The following is a 22,251-nucleotide window of genomic DNA, read 5'->3' as shown; positions in this document are numbered from 1 at the left end:
GGAGGAGGAGGAGAAGAAGGAGGAGAAAGAGAAAGAGAAAGGAGAAGGTGGTGATGGTGGTGGAAGAGAATGTGAAGGAGGAGAAGGGGAAGGAGGAGAAGGAGGAGGAAGTGAAGGAGGAGGAGGAGAAGGAGAAGGAGGAGAAGAAGGAGAAGGTGATAGTGGTGGTGGTGGTGGTGGTGGTGGAGGAAGAGCAGGAGAAGGAGAAGGAGAAGGAGAAAGAGGAGAAGGAGAAGGTGGCAGTGGGGGTGGAGGAGGAGGAGAAGAAGAAGAAGGAGAAAGAGAAGGAGGAGAAAGAGAAAGAGAAATGAGAAGGTGGTGATGGGGGTGGAAGAGAATGTGAAGGAGGAGGAGAAGGAGGAGGAGGTGAAGGAGGAGGAGGAGAAGGAGGAGAAGAAGGAGAAGGTAGTAGTGGTGGTGGAAGAGGAAGAGGAAGAGAAGGAGAAGGTGGCAGTGGTGGTGGAGGAGGAGAAGAAGGAGAAGGAGAAAGAGAAGAAGAAGGTGGTGATGGTGGTGGTGGTGGTGGAAGAGAAGGTGAAGGAGGTAGAGGAGAAGGAGGAGAAAAAGGAGGAGGAGGTGAAGGAGGAGAAGGTATTAGTGGTGGTGGAGGAGGAGGACAAAAAGAAGGAGAAGGGGAAAGAGAAGGAGGAGAAGAAGAAGGTGGTAGTGGTGGTGGTGGAGGAGGATGAGAAGGCGAATGAGGAGGAGGAGGAGGAGAAGGAGGAGGAGAAGGAGAAGAAGAAGACGAATATGAGGTCCTTAGTGTTTTCTAAGCTTGTTTTCTTTGCAGATGTTTCTTTATCCAAACTAGATAATATCATCTGGGCCAGGAAACACAGGTCACTTCCAAAACAAATGGCCAAGGAAAAAAGAATTGCACGGATTTGACCAAGTTGTTGCCAGGAATCACAAAGATACAACACCCCCCCTCCCAAAAACAAACAAACAATCTTCCCAGAGATAAGTGCATCCCTCCTGGCTGGGTTTGAAATGCAGAAATTCAATACTCGATGTTCCACACTGTGCTAGTCATCAATTAGAGACCGATCAATAACGACACTTGTATCTATCTATCTATCTGTCTGTCTTCTAGTATCCAGCTACATCTGGAGAGGATCCCTTATTTCCAGAGCCAACTCGTGCTGCAGAGGTAAATGGTTTTAAGATTCTCTTCCTTTAAAAAAAAATGCATTTTTTGCAATGAAACTGAACATTGGATGAAATGAAAGTAGTTAGAGTGGAGCAAAATAGGCCAGTTTATATGCCACTCAAGACTTAGCCAGGATTGAATTTGTCTACCTACCTATCTACCTGTCTACCTATCTAAGAGAACAGAACAGAATTATTTATTGCCCAAGTGGACACACAAGGAATTTGTCTTTGGTACATCTGGTGCATATTATTAAGTCCAATAAATAAATAAAATAAATAAATATGCTCTCAGTGTACATAAAAGGACAAGATGCATTCATCAGGAATCATGAGGTACAGCACTTAATGATCGTCACAGGGTACAAATAAGCAATCGGTAAGCAATCAATATTAATATTAATATAAATCATAAGGATATAAGTCATACAATCCTAAGTGGGAGGGGATGGGTGATAGGAACAATGAGAAGACTCATAGTAAGAGTAGTGCAGCCTTAGAGAATAGTTTGACAGAGCTGAGGGAATTATTTGTTTAGCAGAGTGATGGCGTTTGGGAATAACTGTTTTTGTGTCTAGTTGTCTTGGTGTGGAGTGCATCGTTTTGAGGGAAGGATGCAAAACAATTTATGTCCAGGATTCAAGGGGTCTGTAAATATTTTCACAGCTCTCTTTTTGACTTGTGCGGTATACAGATCCTGAATTGAAGGCAGGTTGGCAGCAATTGCTTTTTCTGCAGTTTTATCCCCTTCTCTCTCTCTCTGCCTATCTGTCCATCTATCCATCTATCACCTATCACCTATCATCTATCTGTCTGTGTGCCTACCTGCCTGTCTGTCTATCTGTCTATCTGTTTATCCGTGTGTCTGCCTGCCTGCCTGCCTACTACCTACTTATCATCTATCTATCTTCTATCTATCTATCATCTATCTACCTACTCTAACTACCTACTATATTCTCTCTCCCTCTCTCTCCCTCTCTCTCTCTCTCTCTATCTATCTATCTATCTATCTATCTATCTATCTATCTATCTATCTTTCCTGCCTTCCTACCTATCTATCTCTATCTATCTACCTACTCTATCTACCTACTCTAACTATCTACTCTATCATCTATCTATCTATCTATCTATCTACCTACCTACCTACCTATCAATCATTTTTCATCTATCATCTATCTTCTATGGTATAGAGTTTTCTACCTGAGCAGTGGGCTGGACTAGAAGACCTCCAGAGTCCCTTTCCCCTGTTGCGTGAGGATGGCTTAAAGCTTTGATAGCCTCAACGGCTTTGTCTAATTTGATTTTTTTAAATGCTTCTAAGAGGCAATCCACAGCACTGATTTACGGCACCATCCAGCCATCGCTCTGCTGATATATCACTAATGTGTAGAGCCTTAATAGTGCCCCCGTGAAGGTGAGGCCTCTTGATAAATCACTGATACGGAAGACAGCTAAGCAAGTAACACGATGCAGAAACTCTTGCACTGGCTGTTCCAAAAAAGTTCTTTTCCTTGCCTTTAAAAAAACCCAAAACCTTAAGAGAGAACCAAGGAAGCTTCTTGGATGACAAATACGATATTTACAAGGAAAAGAACCTAGTGATGGGCTCCTACAGGTACGGTCAGGTATGCAGAACCGGTAGCAAAATTTTTATTTTTTTCTTCTTCTTCTTCTTCTTCCTTTCCCTTCTGGGCTCTGGGTATGTTTTTCCTATCACAGTAAATGAGATTGAATGTGCATAATTTTAGAAGAGCTGTGCTTGTGTGTGTGCATGTGTGTACATACACTTATATAGTAGATAATCAGGGTTGGGCTATTGCCCAGACAGGTGGGGGAACGCAGTGGGGTAGCAAAAATGGAGCTCCACCCCAGAGCACCCAATTTGCAACTGAAAGATGTTAAAACAAAATGCATAAGCCACACCCACAGTATGGTAGTAAAAAAATTGGTAGCCCATCACTGAAAGAACCCCAAGAAAATCCAGTTCTTTTGAAAAAAAGTACCTGCTCTGGGGCCACCGTAACCTGGATGTTTGAGAGTCTCCATAGACTCTACCACTGGTTAGTTTCAAAATCCATCAGAGAGAACAAAGTCAAGTCTTGAATGCAATCTTGTGTATCATGCACACTTAATAAGAATCACTTTGTTCGTTAATTCATTAATTTGTTAATTTGTTAATTTGTTAATTCATTAATTCATTAATTCATTAATTCAATTCATTAATTCAATTCATTAATTCAATTCATTAATTCAATTCATTAATTCAATTCATTAATTCAATTCATTAATTCATTAATTCATTCACTAATTACTTCACTAATTACTTCATTCATTACTTCATTCATTACTTCATTAATTACTTCATTAATCACTTCATTCATTCGTTCATTCATTCATTCATTCATTCATTCATTCATTCATTCATTCATTCATTCATTTGCACTGAAAGATGTTGAAAGAAAATGCCGGGCATCCTGCATAAGCCATGCCTACAATGTGGTAGTAATTAATTAATTAATTCATCCATTTATATTTGTATGCTGCCCACTCAGGGCGGTTTACAACAAAAATAAAACCAGTATGAAATGATTAAAATACAACAATTAATAATAATATATAACCCTTTAAATATGATCACAACAGTCATAATTCCGAACATCCCAATCAAATCATGTCTAGGCTGGAATTAAAAGATGTCAGTTTTCACGCCGCCCCCCAGGCCTGATGGCAAATCCAGGTTTTCAGGGCTTTTTGGGAGACAAGTAGGGTGGGGACAGTATGGACCTCAGGAGGTAGTTGGTTCCAAAGAACCAGGGCCACCACAGAGAAGGCTCTCTGTCACGGGCCCACTGACTGGTACTGCTTAGTTGACAGAACCTGGTGCTCTGAGCTCTAGGTATGAGCAATATAGGGCTTTATAGGTAATAAACAAAACCTTGAATTGTGCCCAAAGACTAATAGGAAGCCAATGACAGCTCTCTTTTGATCACATGGGGATGCTACAACCTTTGTTAAGTATGGAAAAATGGCCACAAGTCACTCTTTCCGGTGCTGTTATAATTTTGAACGGTCACTAAACAAACAGTTGTAAGTTGAGGACTTGCTGTACCCTCCAGTCTGGAATGAGAGCAAATCCAGGTGCACCAGTTGCGGCCCTATTTGGACAGGGAGTCATTGCTCACAGTCACTCATGCCCTCATCACCTCGAGGTTCAATTACTGCAACGCTGTCTACATGGGGCGACCTTTGAAAAGTGTTTGGAAACTTCAGATTGTGCAGAATGCGGCCGCAAGAGCCATCGTGGGGCTTCCTAGATTCGCCCACGTTTCTGCAACACTCCGCGGCCTGCACTGGCTGCCGATCGGTTTCCAGTCACAATTCAAAGTGTTGGTAATGACCTTTAAAGCCCTATATGGCATTGGGCCAGAATACATCCAGAACCGCCTCCTACCGCACGAATCCCAGCGGCCGATAAGGTCCCACAGAGTTGGCCTTCTCTGGGTCCCATCGACCAAACAATGTCGTTTGGCGGGCCCCAGGGGAAGAGCCTTCTCTGTGGCAACTAGCATTAAATTACATAAATAACCCCAAAAGTCAGGCATACACTCAATCATTCCTGATCCCAAACCTGCCAGGTTTTAACGGTGGTTTTAACGGGGTGGACTAGACGACTTCCCAGGTCCCTTCCAGCTCTGTTATTCTTTTCAACATTAGCAGCTTTAAGGCACCACCGGCTCTCGAGAAATTCCAGGCCAAGGAAAAATGTGACTGTTTAGAGACGCATCGCGAAGCTATTTCAAGGCAAACTTTCAAGGATTGTTTTCCTTGGCGGGCTGCAAAAAACTGCTGAGCTGAGCAGAAGCGATAGATTGCAGGGAAGCAGGGAAATCAACTCTATAGGAAGAACGATCAGGATATTACACCCCCAAGTGGCAGCCGAGTTTAGCTAGATGGTTTCTCTCTCTCTCTCTCTCTTTCCGTCAATTGTAATGGATTAAAGTGTCCCCCACTCCCACCGCATTCTTCTATGCCTGCTCAGTATTGATTGGGTAAGTGAGAGCATGGCGTACTAAATCAAGGTAGATATATACGATTCCAAGTTGCTTTCAATTAAAAGTCATGATTCTCCAATCCGGAAGAACAGCTTTTTAAAATAAAATAAAGTTAAAAAAACAACAACTAGTAAACTAACCACTGTAGATTCCATTATAATCTTTCGGTTTGGGACACAGATCATTTTAAAAGCATTATTCATGGGGAAAAAAAGGCTGTTTTGCTTTGTGATTTTTATTGAGTTCTTCTGCAAAGCATTAATCTTCAAGTCGGTTCAGATGAAGGACGCTTTGCGATTTAATAACGGTTCTAATTATTCTAGCCAAGTTGTGTCTTTTTTTGAAAAAAAATATATTTTGTGAATCACTTTAATTTATGTCTCAATAAGTTTCTAGAACTCGTGGTTTGGTTTTACCAGGGTGAACATTGACCACCGATATTTGATTCTTGACAAATGTATCTTTTTCTTTTATGTACACTGAGAGCATCTGCACCAAAGACAAATTCCTTGTGTGTGCAATCACATTTGATCAGTAAAGAATTCTATTCTATTCTGTTCTATTCTATTCCCCCAACATTTCTCCCTTAGACTCTCCACGATTGACCTCTCCAGGTACCTAAGAGGCCAGTAAGGGGTGTACATAAGTGCACTGGTGTGCCTTTCGTCCCCTGTCCAATTGTCTTTCCTCTCTTTCACCTATCATATATATTCTCTCCCTTTCATATATCCTCTCCTCTAAGTTCACTTTACCCTTATATATATTATTACATGTCTATTTTTCTTCCTATGTATTTGTGTATTGGACAAATGAATAAATGAAAATTCTATTCTATTCTATTCTATTCTATTCTAACACAGCTACTCTCCAAAAAGATCTTGACTTTGTGTCTGAATGGTTAAACATCTGACAACTCCAAATCTCAGCCAACAAATGCTCCATCCTACACATTGGCAAAAAGAATCAGAACACCAAATACAAGCTGAATAAACAAGACCTTGCAGAAAACCCACACTTAGAATAATCATATCCAATGACCTAAGTGCCAAAGCCCACTGCAACAACATTGCCAAAAAGGCTTCAAGAATCATTAACCTAATCCTATGTAGCTTCTGCTCCAATAATCTCACGCTACTAACCGGAGCATATAAAACTTTTGCCAGACCAATCCTTGAATACAGCTCATTGGTCTGAAACCCACGCCGCATTTGGGACATAAACACTCTAGAAAATGTCCAGAGATAGTTTACTAGAAGAGCCCTCCACTCCTCCACTTGCAACAGAATACCCTACACAACTAGACTCGCAACCCTAGGTTTAGAAAGCTTAGAACTACGTCGCTTTAAACACGACCTAAGCATAGCCCATAAAATCATCTGCTGCAATGTCCTTCCTGTCAATGACTACTTCAGCTTCAACCACAACAACACACAAGCACACAGCAGATACAAACTTAAAGTAAACTGCTCCAAACTCGACTGCAGGAAATATGACTTTAGTAACCGAGTAGTTGATGCATGGAACTCACTACCAGACTCTGTAGTATCATGTATATAAAGATTGTTACATCACAAGCAACTGTGTCCTCTTCGCTGACGATGTAAAACTCTTCAACACCACCGATAACACAACTACTCTCCAAAAAGACCTTGACGCTGTTTCTGAGTGGTTTAACACATGGCAACTCCAAATCTCAACCAGCAAATGCTCTGTCCTACACATTGGGAAGAAGAATCTGAACTCCAAATACGAACTGAATAATCAAATTATCACAGATAATCCCCACTCGGTTAAAGACCTTGGTATACTAATAACAAAAGATTTAAGTGCCAAAGCCCACTGCAACAATATAGCCAAGAAGGCTTCAAGAGTTGTAAACCTAATCCTACGTAGCTTCTGCTCTGGCAATCTCACACTACGTACCAGAGCTTACAAAACTTTTGCCAGACTGATCCTTGAATACAGCTCATCTGTTTGGAACCCATATCGCATCTCAGACATTAACACCCTTGAAAATGTCCAAAGATACTCCTCCACTCGAAATAGAATACCCTACGAGACTAGACTTTCAATCCTGGGCCTAGAAAGCCTAGAACTAAGACGCCTTAAACAAGATCTAAGTATTGCCCACAAGCGACTACTTCAGCTTCAACCACAACAACACAAGAGCACACAACAGATTTAAACTTAATATTAACCGCTCCAAACTTGATTGTAAAAAATATGACTTCAGTAACCGAGTTGTCGAAGTGTGGAACTCATTACCAGACTTCATAGTGTCATCCCCAAACCCCCAACACTTTACCCTTAGATTATCTACGGTTGACCTCTCCAGATTCCTAAGAGGTCAGTAAGGGGCGAGTACAAGTGCACTAGAGTGCCTTCCGTCCCCTGTCCTATTGCTCTCCTATATCTCCTATACCTTTCCTCTATTCCTATATCTCTTCTTCTATTCTTTCATTGATATGTTCTATTACTATATCTTCTTTTCTATTATTTCTTAGATATATTTTATTATGAGTATCTCCTCTATAACCTTCATCATGTATTTTACTATGTGTATATAGATATATACCCACTAAAACCCTCATTGTGTATTGGACAAAAAATAAATAAATAAATAAAAATTGTATATTACCAAAACGTACTTGACAAAATAAATATATTAAATAAATAAGAGTGAAATGTCTTTGTCTAGGTGGATTACTGAAACTTCCTTCTTTTAAATCCCCCCCCCCCCCAGCCATTTGCCAACGTGACCGGTGTCGTGGATGACTATGGAATGTGCCAGTGCTCGGTTTACCTGCCGGATACAACGTTTCCTGTACAGAAAGTGGAATACCTTGAAATTCTGGCAGAGCAGCTCTCCGCAAAATTTCACAGTGAACTTTCAAAAGTAAGTGGCTTCAGCCTTTATCATTAGGAGACCCAAGCCAAAAGGCAGCAGATCTGGTAGCAATGTTTAGGTGGACCTTCTCAGGTGCTTCAAGGTCTCGTTTCACAGGTAGCTTCCTTGTTTTGGTGGAATTCTTATGAAGCTGAGAAGTAATGTGGGTGGTCTCTTAATTTCTTGTGCAGTTGGGGCAAATTTTCATGGTCTCAACATGAGCGTGTGGAGATCTTTGTGTGTGAGTCATGACAACATCAAGGAAAGCCAAGCTTGGAAGCGGCCCAGAGTAACCTTCTGAGGGAGATGGATGGCATAAAGGTGGGGTGGGAGGGAGAGAGAGAGAGAAGGAGGGAGAGAGGGAGGGAGAGAGATAAATAGCTGGATATCTGGATAGAAAGATAGAGATAGATAGATGGATGGATGGATGGATGGATAGATGGATAGATAGATAGATAGATAGATAGATAGATAGGATAAAGATATAGAGATAGAGATAAATAGCTTGATAGAGAGATAGAGACAGATGGATGGATAGATAAATAGATAGATAGATAAATAAATAGATAGGGATAGTGGTAGAGATAGATGTAGAGGGAGAGATAAATGTAGAGAGAGAGGTAGAGGGGGAGAGAGCGAGAGAGCTGAATAGCTGGATATATATAGAGAAATGATAGTGATGAATGGATAGATAGATAGATAGATAGATAGATAGATAGATAGATAGATAGATAGATGGATGGATGGACGGACACACACACAGAGAGATGGGTATGGATGGACAGACAGACAGACAGAGACAGACAGACAGACAGATTTAGATGGATCAATGGATAGCTGGATGGACTTACAGAGTGATGGATAGGTAGATAGGTGGATTAGTGGATGGGTGGAGTGGTGGATGGACAGATGGATGCAGAGATAAAAGACAGACAGATGGACAGACTAAAAAAAAAAAAGCTAAGGACTGCCCCTTCAGAATATTGTACTCCTTTATCTCGAAAAGCCCTGGGCAAATTGTAACAGTGACCCATTAGCTGTGCATCTTCCTCTGTCCATCTCTGAGGTTCTTCCGTAGGAAAGACAGGAACAAAATCAATTCAGGCGTATGTTCTACTACAGTATCTTCCTCTACTTGTAGCAGCTGGTGGACCTTCAAAAGGGCTGGGAAGACTTTTGGCAAAGAGCATCCCACCCTGAAGTCCTGACCTCAATCTAGCTGCGTTCTCTGTGTTATTTATGTGAGAGGAAGAATGTCAGCAAGAAGCACTTAAGCCTTTTCAATTATCCATCATTCTTCTCTCTCCGAGAGGCGCAGGTACCTTAAGTTGAACTTAGCTAGTTCTTGGTTTCCCCCCGAATGCTTAATGTTTCCCTCCCGAGGCTACAAAAACAAGCCTGGGAACTTGCCATAAATATGTTGCAGGACATCAACGTTGAGTAGCCTCAGCCAGCTTGGTCCATGATGGGGAATGGTGGTGGTTGCGACCAATACTGGGTTCCTACTGGTATGGGCCACACGTAGCTCTGGTATTATGTACTGTACTGTTTTTTTTATTATTGTTGTGAGCCGCCCCGAGTTTGTGGAGAGGGGCGGCATATAAATCCAATAAACCTAACCTAACCTAACCTGGTAGGGAAAATGGGCCACACGTAGCTCCGGTAGGGAAAATGGGCCACACGTAGCTCTGGTAGGGAAAATGGGCCACACCTAGCTCCAGTAGGGAAAATGAGCCACATGTAGCTCCGGTAGGGAAGAGGGAGGAAAATATGGGGAAAAATCTGCCTACTAGATATTTATCTGGCTAGCATCCTTAGTCTGGTCAGCTTCAGCACATTATTTTATCCCCTGGTTAGAGTTGGAAAAAACCTTATTCAGAGAGAGTAACAATGAAAAAAAGCCTGCAAAGATTTAGGGATGGAAAAAACATTCTTCGGAGGGAGTAGTAATGAAAATAGGTCTGCATTGACTTTAGGGCTGGAAAAAACCTTCTTCGGAGCATCAATGAAAAAATCCTGCAAACCGGGAAGATTGTTAGCACCTGGTTAGGGCTGAAAAAAAATCATATTTGGAGGCAATAGCAATGAAAATACACTGGAGTATTATATGTACCTTGGTTTTGGGGGTGGAAAATAGGGGAAAAATCTACCTACCAGGTATTCATCTGGCTAGCATCTTTAATCTGGTCAGCTTCAGCACATTGTTTTTAAACCTTTTTCAGAGGGAATAGCAATGAAAACAAGCCAGCAAAGACTTAGGACTGTGGAAAAAACTTTGGAGTAGCAATGAAAACAAGCCTACAAGCTGGGAAGATCGCTGGCACTTCGTTAGGGCTGGAAAAAAACTTTTATGGAGGGAGTAACAATGAAAACAAGCCTGCAGAGACTTAGGGCTCAGAAAAAAATTCAAAAAAATCCTGCAAGTCCAGAAGATCATTGGCACTTCATTAGGCCGTGGAAAAAAAGCTTCCAAAAAAAAAAAAAAGCTACATTCGGCGGCCAATCAGGTCCCACAGAGTCTGCCTTCTTCGGGTCCTGTCGACTAAACAATGTCATCTGGCAGGACCCAGGGGAAGAGCCTTCTCTGTGGAGGCCCTGACCATCTGGAATCAAGAGATTCGAACTGCCCCCACCCTCCTCGCCTTCCACAAGACTCTGAAGACCTATCTATATCGCCAGGCATGGGGTAATTGATATATCCCCTTTGGCTAGTAAGATTTATGTGTGGTTATCATTGGGTAGTGTTGATTGTTTTTAGGTAGTGGGTTTTTAACTATAGTTTTAATTATTGGATTTGTACCATATTGTTTATTGTTGTTGGGAGCCTCCCCGAGTCTTCGGAGAGGGGCGGCATACTAATCTAATAATAATAATAATAATAATAATAATAATAATAATAATAATAATAACAACAACAACAACAACAACAATAACATTATTATTATTATTATTATTATTATTATTATTATTATTATTATTATTATTATTACAAGATCACTATGCTGGATTTCGTATTTCATCACCAGTCGGACGCTTGATGTAGCGGCGAATTACGTTTGCCAATCCCAGTAAAGCGGCCTTTTGCAATTGACCGATGGAGATTTTGTCAATTCCGATGGCTTTCAAATGTCCACTGAGATCCTTTGGTACTGTGCCCAGCGTGCCAAGTACCACTGGGACCACTTTCACGGGCTTATGCCAGAGTCGTTGCAGCTCGATTTTTAGATCTTCGTATTTCACTAATTTCTCTAGCTGCTTCTCCTCAATTCTGCTGTCTCCTGGGATTGCAATGTTCTTTTTCTCTATTATTATTATTGTTGTTGTTGTTGTTATTGTTGTTGTTATTATTATTATTATTATTAGACACACCCAATTTTTCAGCCTCTTTTGGGGGGGGAACGGTGCATCTTATACTCCAAAAATTACAGAATATGTTGTGCTATTGTTGGCTTTGTGGAGTTGGCCCTTATTCCCTTTGCAAAAATTCAAGGGAGAAAACTCACTGCAAATTCATTCCACAGCTCTTCAATGTCCAGAAAACCCGGGGTGAGAAGAACGGGGGAGGCCCCCTTCTTTCCCAGAATATTTGAATATTTCCTCTGCTTGATGAAAAAAAATATATGCAGGGTTTCAATTAACTGTCCGGGAGAAAGCGCTTTGCCTGCTCCAGCAACCTGCCATTGATTGGTCTGGCAATGAATGAGGTTTTCTTGAATTAATCAGAAGGAAAAGACAGAGCACTCAATTATAAATTCCCGGCCATAAATATTCATCATTTTCTCGCCAGGTATAATCAGCAAGACGTTTACTCGTTTCGAAAGAAAAACACACGCACACAAACACACACACGCGAGAAGGAAGGGGCTGAAGGAGTTGGAGATTCTCCGATCCCTCATTGAAAGGCTGCATATTTTTCATTGAAATATGGAAATGAAATTGGAAATTAAAAAAATAGAAAGGTTATAGTTTGGATCCTTATGTTGGAAGTTCTACCACAGTAGTTCTCAACCTTTCTAATGTTGCAACCCCTTAATACAATTCCTCATGTTGTGGTGACCCCCAACCATCTATTCTATTCTATTCTATTCTACTCTACTCTACTCTACTCTACTCTACTCTACTCTACATTCTGTTCTGTTCTATTCTACTCTACTCTACTCTATTCTACTCTACATTCTGTTCTGTTCTGTTCTGTTTTGTTCTGTTCTAATCTATTCTACTCTACTCTACATTCTGTTCTGTTCTGTTCTATTCTACTCTACTCTATTCTATTCTACTCTACATTCTGTTCTGTTTTGTTCTGTTCTGTTCTGTTCTAATCTATTCTATTCTACTCTACTCTACATTCTGTTCTGTTCTATTCTACTCTACTCTACTCTATTCTATTCTACTCTACATTCTGTTCTGTTTTGTTCTGTTCTAATCTATTCTATTCTACTCTACATTCTGTTCTGTTCTACTCTGCTCTACTCTACTCTACAATACTCTACTCTACATTCTATTCTATTCTACTCTACATTCTATTCTATTCTATTCTACTCTACATTCTATTCTATTCTATCCTATTCTACTCTACATTCTATTCTACTCTACTCTACTCTACATTCTATTCTATTCTATTCTATTCTACTCTACATTCTATTCTACTCTACTCTACTCTACATTCTATTCTATTCTACTCTGCTCTACTCTACTCTACTCTACAATACTCTACTCTACATTCTATTCTGTTCTGTTCTGTTCTATTCTACTCTACTCTACATTCTATTCTATTCTACTCTACTCTACTTTACTCTACCCAACTCTATTCTATGTGGTAGGAAATGGCCTTGGTGGCATAGAACAGCATTCAGATCTGAGCGCATTGACTATGGAGCTTCACTGCATTGCTTAGGAAGGAAGGGAAGGGAGCTGATGTGGTGATTTATGAGTCTATCTGGGATCTTCAGATCAAAAGCAAAGCCGTGGTGCTTCCTTTTTAGTCAACGACTGCCCCTGGCCGTTCTCTTTCTCAAAAGTTCCTTCAAGAAGAAAGAGAACATTCTACTTTGGAGTATGTCACTGATAAATCTTCCCATATAAATCAAGAGCGGAGTGAGGGTGGGCTTAGAATCAATCTCAGAGACGCTTTTCTTAAACGATAACTTTATTTCGGAAATAGGAATGGGGTTGACCAAAGATCATATCTCTTTTCCTTCTTCTATCCACGTATTCTGTTATCCATGTATGCAATCCATGTACACACCATATATACAATGCAAATGTATATGTTGCATAAAGAATGTTGAGAGTTTAGAAAGACTGCAGAGAAGAGCAACCAAGATGTTTAAGGGAATAGAATAGAATAGAATAGAATTCCTTATTGTTCAAGTGTGATTGGACACCCAAGGAATTTGTCTTTGGTGCAGATGCTCTCAGTGTACATAAAAATACACTCATCAAGAATCATAGTGATAGTTATAGGACACTAAATAAGCAATCAAATCATAAACTAAATAAAATGACAGAAATAGTAAAGATACAATCAACAAGGTTATAGTCATAGGTGGGAAGAGATAAGTAATAGGAAGGATGAAAATGATGAGAAGAATAATAGTGATACAGACTTAGTGAATAGTTTGGCAGTGGTGAGGGAATTATTTGTTTAGCAGAGTGATGGCGTTTGGGAAAAAACTGTTCTTGTATCTAGTTGTCTTGGTGTGCAGGGCTCTGTAGCGACGTTTTGAGGGTAGAAGTTGAAACAGTTTGTGTCCAGGATGCCAGGGGTCAGTAAATATTTTCACAGCCCTCTTTTTGCCTCATGCAGTATACTAGTCCTCAATGGAAGGCAGGTTGGCAGCAAATGGAGCCCCTCGCTTATGAAACCAGGTTGCAACTCCTTGGTCTCTTCAACCTTGAAAGACGGCGTTTAAAGGGTGACTTGATCGAAGTGTATAAAATCATGCAGGGGATAGAAAAGGTGGAGAGAGAACAATTCTTTTCTTTATCTCACAATACAAAGACGAGGGGTACCTCCCTAAAGCTCCTAGGTAAGAAAGTGAGGACAAATCAAGGGAAATATTTCTTCACCCATAGGGTCCTTGGTTGATGGAATTCACTTCCAGAAGAGGTCGTGACAGCTGTCAGCCTGGATAGCTTCAAGGCAGGATGAGACAGATTCATGGATGCCAAGTGTATCATAGGTGGTTATCGAAATGGATGTCCAAGTGCTGTCTCTATGTTGGTTGAGGCAGGCAGGATTCCCTTGGGTACCATTTGTTGTGGGTCAAGGGAAAGGGAGGGTCTTGCCTTCTCTTTCTGCTCAAGATCCCCATGGACAATTGTTGGGCCACTGTGGGACACAGAATGCTGGACTCGATGGGCTTTGGCCCAATTCAGCATGGCTCTTCTTAGGTTCTGTTGTGGTTAGCTCTGCCCCAGTTCCTGCCCCAAGGACTGTGGATGTGAGGGAGACATCCACATGCCACAGGCCTGTTTTGCCCCCGGTGGAATCTGATGATGAAGGCTCCTCTGACCAAGAAGACATGAGTGACAGGGAGGAGGAGAGTGTGGCAGACAGCTCAGAAGGAGATCAATTATCTAGCTCCTCCTTGGATTCAGAACAAGCGTTAATGATACAGCCACACATGCGGAGAGCGATGCATAAGCAACAACAACTGAGAGATTATTATCAAAGAAAATGAGGCCACCTGTGGTTGGGTGGGGCTGTGGTCATTAGTAAGGCTGCTATAAATAGCAGCCTGTGGGTTTGGCCATTGTGGAGGATTATCTGATCGTTGTGTTTCCTGCCTGCTTTACTGACTTTGACCTTTTGTGTGCTGATTTTTCTCCGCTTTGAAACTAAACCAGAGCAAAGTGTGTGTTGCTTTGTGAAAGAAGAAGAACTGTGAATTGCCTCAAAGCTGCAAGCTAAGTATCACAGAATTGATAAGGGACTTGTACAAATTACCAGTTTGTTTGGAGACCAGTGCTCTTTGCTATACCAAAAGAGGGCTTGGTTTAAGTGAATTTTCATTATAAAGAACATTGTTTGGAATTTTCAAACATGCGTGTGTCTGAAATTTGTACCTGTGAATTTTTGGGAGGAGTCTACCAGAGAGCCCGACAGAATAGGTTCTGATTTTTTTCTGCAGTTCTGATTATCCTCTGAAGTCTGTGTCAGAGCCAAACCAGGCAGTTACAGAGGTGCAGATGACAGACTCAATCATCCCTCTGTAGAATGAAAAAGAAAGATATAACTTTGTTGCTTTGCAAATCTGTTGGGGGTCTTCTGGGCCAGTTGTGTTGCAAAAAACCTCAGCAGCTGGATGCAGAACGATGCTTTATCCAATGGGAACCGATCATGGAAATGTGTTTGGTTGCTACGGCGGCAATCGAAGGGACTGATTTCGTTTTGACACATATTTTTTTTTAAATACGGAGAGGGGGAAAAAAACAAGATAATTGTTCAGGGTTGCTCATTGTATCTCAGGGTTAAAACCGTTTGGAAGTGGTGTTTAATGCACATTTCTTCTGAATGAACATGCCGTCTGAGCTGCTCTTTGCCAGAACCAAGTGATTGATGTCTCTCATCAACGCATCACTCTTCTTGAAAATGGCTCGGAGACAAAAGAACGGGAGGACACAGCTTTTATCCAAAGGGCTGTGTATGTGTGTGTGTGTGTGTTTGTGCACGCACGAATGTGTTTCTTTTCAGCACAAACCATCATGTGCGGTGTTCTTACAATGTGTCCTGTATGGCTTTTGTAATCTCTCTGTGAGTGATTTTGCTGAGGATTTGCTTAATGCTACTTGTTATCATGACAAGGCCATCCATTAAAATACTTTCGTGTCTGGGGTTTGAGTTCTGTGCTCGGAATCACTTCGAAAGGAAATGAAATACAGTGGTACCTCCACCTAAGAACGCCTCTACTTAAGAATAGTGATGGGCGAACTGAACCCACACAATTCGGGTCCGTACCGAATTTTGCGGTGTTCGGTATGCCGAACACAAACCCGAATTTTGTCCAAACTTTGGGCAAAGTTCCGGGTCGTGTTCAGCGTTCGGAGCTTTGACATCACCGGAATCTCTTCGTGGGAGGGATTCCCCAGCTCCTTCAAAGGGAGGTCTTCACGTAAAAATAAACATTGTTATTTTTACGAAAAAGGACACTGCAGCGGCACTGCAAGCAAAGGGCGGTCCTTTCACATAAAAATAAACATAAACATAAAAATAAACATGTTTATTTTTACATGAAAGGACCGCCCTTTGCTTGCAGCGCTGCTGCGGCGTCCTTTCACGTAAAAATAACAATGTTTATTTTTACGTGAAGACCTCCCTTTGAAGGAGCTGGGGAATCCCTCCCACGAAGAGATTCAGGGGGCGGAGCTTTGATGTCACCGGCAGGTTGCTAAGGACGCCAAGGTGATCACTTTGGCCCATGACAGCTCTTGCGGCTGCATTTTGCACGATTTGAAGTTTCCGAACACTCTTCAGAGGTAGCTCCACGTAGAGAGCATTGCAGTAGTCAAACCTCAAGGTGCTGGTAAGGAGTGGGGCTCATTGTTAGTTTATATTCTAATGTCTTGGTGGGGGCGATCTCAGAGGTTTGCTGTTGGCTTCTTTGGCTGTTTTCTTGATTGAGGAATTGTTTGCTTCTCGAGTGTTGATCTGATGTTCATCTCGGACATGATTGCTGATGGGTGCTGATTGCTGAAGGAGAAAGGCTTCAGTCTTTTTTTCCCTTCCTTTTTTAGCTAGTTGATTGTCTCAAAGGTTTACACAGCACTTTTGATGCGGGTTTCTTCCCCTCTCAAAATACAGGATGTCCTCAACTTGTTGCAATATGAAGAATCATTTTATATATAATCTACTGTGCTTGGATGATTATAAGAAAACTGTTTTTTGGAACAATTAGTTCAATAGATTTGTAAGATGTGAATTTGATGACCAGCGATAAATGTAAAGGTTATTGTAATGTTTTAATTTTATTTATATTTATATTTATATTTATATTTATATTTATATTTATATTTATATTTATATTTATATTTATATTTATATTTATATTTATATTTATATTTATATTTATATTTATATTTATATTTATATTTATATTTATATTTATATTTATATTTATATTTATATTTATATTTATATTTATATTTATATTTATATTTATATTTATATTTATATTTATATTTATATTTATATTTATATTTATATTTTTGTTTGTTTATTTATTAGATTTGTATGGCACCCCTCTCCATAGACTCGGGGCGGTTAGATGGAAAAAAAGCTGTATTTTAAGAGGTTTTTGAATATGTAAGATATTATACACTACTCAAAAAAATAAAGGGAACACTTAAACAACACAATACATAAGTGCACCAGAGTGCCTTCCGTCCCCTGTCCTATACTCTGTCCTATATCTCATATATTTCTCTTCTATCTCTTCAATCTTTTCTATTCCTTCTATCTCTTCTATCTCTTATATCTTTTCTGCTATTCTCTCTAGTTATATTCTTTCTTTAATATATTCTATTAGAATATATCCTCTATAACCTTTATTGTGTATTACTGTGTATTGGACAAAACAAACAAACAAACAAATAAATAAATAAATCCAAGTAAATCCAAGTAAATCCAACTTTTGTGAAATCGAACTGTCCACTTAGGGAGCAACACTGATTGACAGCCAATTTCACATGCTGTTGTGCACATTCAACTTTGTACAGAACAAAGGATTCAATGAGAATATTTCATTCATTCAGATCTAGGATGGGTTCTTGGAGTGTTCCTTTATTTCTTTGAACAGTATATACGATATTATATGTTTCTACAGTCCTTTTGTGAAAGAAAGAGATATAAGAGCGTCCATTGAACGGTTACAAAGTAAAAAGAAAAAAATGTATATGTTTGATAATAAGTTTGACTTTGTGTTGGAAACTATGTATTGTTTTTTTATTTTATGCTGGAGGGGGAAAAAATGATTTAACTTACGACCACATTTTTTGGGGTTAAGTAAGCTGTTTGTCCAGTGCCTTGTTTTACAACTTTTCTTGCTTCCATTCATGAAGTGAAAGACTGCAGCTGATAAGTTAGGTATTCTACTGCAGTGTTTCCCAACCTTGGCAACTTGAAGATATCTGGACTTCAACTCCCAGAATTCCCCAGCCAGCATTTGCTGGCTGGGGAATTCTGGGAGTTGAAGTCCAAATATCTTCAAGTTGCCAAGGTAGGGAAACACTGCCCTACTGTTAAGTGGAAATGGTTTCCTTATTGCTGAAGGGAATGATGTGACTTTGGGACACAAGCAATGGTTGTAAATACGAGTCCATTGCCAAGAATTTGTGTTTTGATTGCATGGTTGTGAGGACGCCGGAAAGGTCATCACTGTGAAAAGCGGTCATTGTTTTCCAATCCCTTTGCCACTTTGAATGGTCGCTAAAATGAACTGTTGTAAGTTAAGAACTAGCTGAATCAAGAACCCACCCAGCCCGGATTTGTTGCTGTCACTGGAGAAAATTTGGTGCCTCTGGGAAGTGATCTACATCTTCATTAATTCACACAAAGTGGTTAGTTTGCTTTTGGCTTCGGGTGGATGGGTCAGTAAATAAACAGGAGTGTTAATCTCAGGGTAGTAAATCTCTGTTTGGTTTTTATTGAACTTTTATTGAACTTTTTGGTTGCAACTGTGGCTTCTTACCAAGAGTTCTGAAGAAGCTTTTTGAATGAGAAGCAAAGATAAACCGGAAATTCCACTTGCCTCTTGAAAAAAAGCACCTTTGGAACTATGAGTCTGCGGAGAGGGGCGCCATACAAATCCAATAAATAATAATAATAATAATAATAATAATAATAATAATAATAATAATAATATGACAAAGGGGAATTTTGACACCACAATGCAAGGTTTCCCTTTTGTTGTTGTTGTTAGGACTGTGTCCCTAACTGTTGGGTTGGCAATATATAGGCTGCAAGTGTTAGATTAGATTAGATTAGATTAGATTAGATTTATTGGATTTATATGCCGCCCCTCTCTGCAAACGTGGGGCGGCTCACAATAATAGTAAAAACAGTACATAGAAACAAATCCAAACCCACCAATATTCCTTCCCCCTAGGCCATTACAAGTTATGCATGGTATGTTTGTGTGTATGTTTGGTTTTATAATAAGGGTTTTTAGTTGTTTTATTAATTGGATTGTTACATGTTGTTTTTATCATTGCTGTTAGCCGCCCCGAGTCTACGGAGAGGGGCGGCATACAAATCCAATGAATAAATAAATGAATGAATTAATTAATTAATTAATTAATTAATTAATGATAAAGGGGCATTTTGACACCACAAGGCAAGGTTTCCCTTTTGTTGTTGTTGTTAGGACTGTGTCCCTAACTGTTGGGTTGGCAATATATAGGCTGCAAGTGTTGCAGATTGCCACAAGCTAAAGTTTATAGCTTATTTCTCTGAGTCACCCTCTCTGTTTGTCTTTGTCTGGCCACTCACTGTTAATGGCTATTCACTGTCATGCCAGCTAGTTTTTGAGCATGGACCACAGGCATTCTATCAATCATTCAGTTCCTCATATCAGCCAAGGAAAAAGATCTTGAACCAGCTGTGTTTTGGGTGGGTCCTTTGATCCATTCCACAACGGCGTACCTGCCGTTTACCATCCTTCGGGCTGTATGTCAAGTTGTTGACCCGAAAGTGGTGGAGATGCAGAGCTGTAGATTTCATGGCCAATTGCCCGCATGTAATCCATCGTGGCATCATTACGCAGAGGTAGTTTTTTCCCCCCAAAGCTCCAGTGCTATTTTTTTTTTAGTTTTTTATTTTGGCATTGAGTTGGAAATAATTTTGAGAGGATTTCAACTGAATAACTTCAAAAAAAAAAAAGGGAGGGGGAGGAGGTGAAGAAAAAGAAGAATAGGAGGAGGAAGAGGTGGAGGAGGAGAGGAGGAGGAAGAGAAAAAGGAGAAGGAGGAGGAGAGGGAGGAGGAGTAGAATAAGGAGGAGATGGAGAAAGAGAAGGAGAGGAGGAAGAGGAAGGGAAGGGAAGGAGAAGAAGAATAGGAGGAGGAGGAGAAAAAGAAGAATAGGAGGAGGAGGAGAAAGAGGTGGAGGAGGAGAGGAGGAAGAAGAGAAAAAGGAGGAGGAGAGGGAGAAGGAGGAGGAGGAGAATAAGAGGAGGAGGAAGAGGAGGAGGAGGAGAATAAGAAGGAGATGGAGAAAGAGAAAGAGAAGAAAAAGGAGAAGGAGAAGGAGGAGAGGAGGAGGAGGAAGGGAAGGAGAAAAAGAAGAGGAGAAGGAAGAAGAGGAGGAGGGGGAGGAAGAGGAGGAGGAGGAGAGGAGGAGGAAGAGAAGAAGGAGGAGGAGGAGGAGAATAAGAAGGAGATGGAGAAAGAGAAAGAGAAAGAGAAGGAGAAGGAGAAGGAGGAGATGAGGAGGAGGAAGGGACGGAGAAAAAGAAGAGGAGGAGGGGGGGAGGAGAAGAAGAGGAGGAAGAAGAGGAGACGGAGAAGAAGAAGAGAGGGAGGAAGAGGAGGAGGACAGGAGTTCAATGGCTTATAAATGTAACAAATTACATTAATTAAAGTAAGAAGAGGAAGAAATCAAACAGAGGAGCTCTTGGATAAAAATTTTTGTGAGGTTTTGCTGCACTTTTTCTAGTCTTTGGTTACAAAACCCGGGAAGAATGTTTCTGATAAATGATACCGCTTTTTTCATCCTATTCTACAGATTATTTACTTTATCGGGGGACTTTCATCTGCAATCTTAGCTATGAGTTTTAGTCTATAAATAAAGACGGCGTTAGCTAAGCCTCTGGGCTCAGTTGATATTTTGATCTCGGTGCGATTCTAAAAAGATGGAATCTCTGAAAAAGGATCTTCGAGACATTGACTCAGATGGAATGCCTTTCTTTACCTATTTGCAGGTGAGCGAGTACACCAAATTAGTTGCGCTCTATGAAGAAAAGATCCTAAATTTAACCGTCAAGGTCGAGCACATGGAGAAATCCAGCATAAGTTACACAGAGTTGGATTTCGAATTAATCAAACTGGAGATCAAGGAGATGGAGACGTTGATCGTTCAGCTGAAGACGTCGCTGACTGGAAGCAACGTGTTGGTGGAGCAGTTGTATGTCGAGGTAAAAATCTTTCTTTCGGCTTTTGTCAGAGTTCGTTGCAGAAAATTAAATCCAGAAAGCACACAGCTAGACTGACACAGCAGGGTTGATTTAAATAAGAAACTTCTATATTCAACAATAAAGTGGTACCTCTACCTAAGAACGCCTCTACTTACAAACTTTTCTAGATAAGAACCGGGTGTTCAACATTTTTTTGGCCTCTTCTCAAGAACCATTCTCCACTTACAAACCCGAATCTACAAAACTGTAACTGAAAAATGAAGGGAGAAGCCTCTGTGGGGCCTCTCTAGGAATCTCCTTGGAGGAAACAGGGCCGGAAAAGGCAGGGAGAAGCCTCTGTGGGGCCTTTCTAGGAATCTCCTTGGAGGAAACAGGGCCGGAAAAGGCAGGGAGAAGCCTCTGTGGGGCCTCTCTAGGAATCTTCTTGGAGGAAACAGGGCCGGAAAAGGCAGGGAGAAGCCTCCATGGGGCCTCTCTAGGAATCTCCTGGGAGATTCCTCCCTGTGGTTTCCCCAATCGCACGCATTATTTGCTTTTACATTGATTCCTATGGGAAAAATTGGTTCATCTTACAAACTTTTCTACTCAAGAACCTGGTCAGGAACGAATTAAGTTCATAAGTAGAGGTACCACTGTATATATGCATGTATATAGCACATTATTTTATCCCCTGATTAGGGCTTTTTTTTGAAAAAAAATTTATTAGGAGAGAGTAACAATGAGAGAGCTTGCAAGCCAGTAAGAGCTGGGAACATTGAAAAAAAAAATTTCTCCCTTCCCCCTAGGCTTATAGAATTTATACATGGTATGTTTGTTGGTATGATTGGTCTCTTAAATTGGGGTTTTTAGATTACTTTTTAATATTAGATTTGTTACATTGTTTTTTATTGTTGTTAGCCGCCCCGAGTCTTCGGAGAGGGGCGGCATACAAATCTAAATAAACTAAACTAAACTAAACTAAACATTGTTAGTACCTGGTTAGGGCTGGAAAGAAACATTCAGAGCAAGTAAAGCAATGGAAAAGAAAAATAAA

At 40.5% G+C, this 22,251-nt stretch overlaps 1 protein-coding gene across 1 annotated transcript in view; it reads left to right on the top strand.

The window, feature by feature from the left end:
- OLFM4 (olfactomedin 4) overlaps positions 1-22,251 on the top strand; it is a 146,385-nt gene that overhangs the window by 95,986 nt on the left and 28,148 nt on the right. Inside the window, exons 2-4 of the mRNA XM_070751375.1 lie at positions 1,094-1,150; positions 7,945-8,097; positions 21,006-21,218. Coding sequence (XP_070607476.1) covers positions 1,094-1,150; positions 7,945-8,097; positions 21,006-21,218 — 423 coding nt within the window. The remainder of the gene's footprint in view (positions 1-1,093; positions 1,151-7,944; positions 8,098-21,005; positions 21,219-22,251) is intronic.

Source organism: Erythrolamprus reginae, chromosome 4 (genome assembly GCF_031021105.1).
Source record: "Erythrolamprus reginae isolate rEryReg1 chromosome 4, rEryReg1.hap1, whole genome shotgun sequence".
NCBI lineage: Eukaryota > Metazoa > Chordata > Lepidosauria > Squamata > Dipsadidae > Erythrolamprus > Erythrolamprus reginae.
Note: the sequence above shows the minus strand (reverse complement) of the source record. Positions and strands in the feature narration are given on the sequence as shown.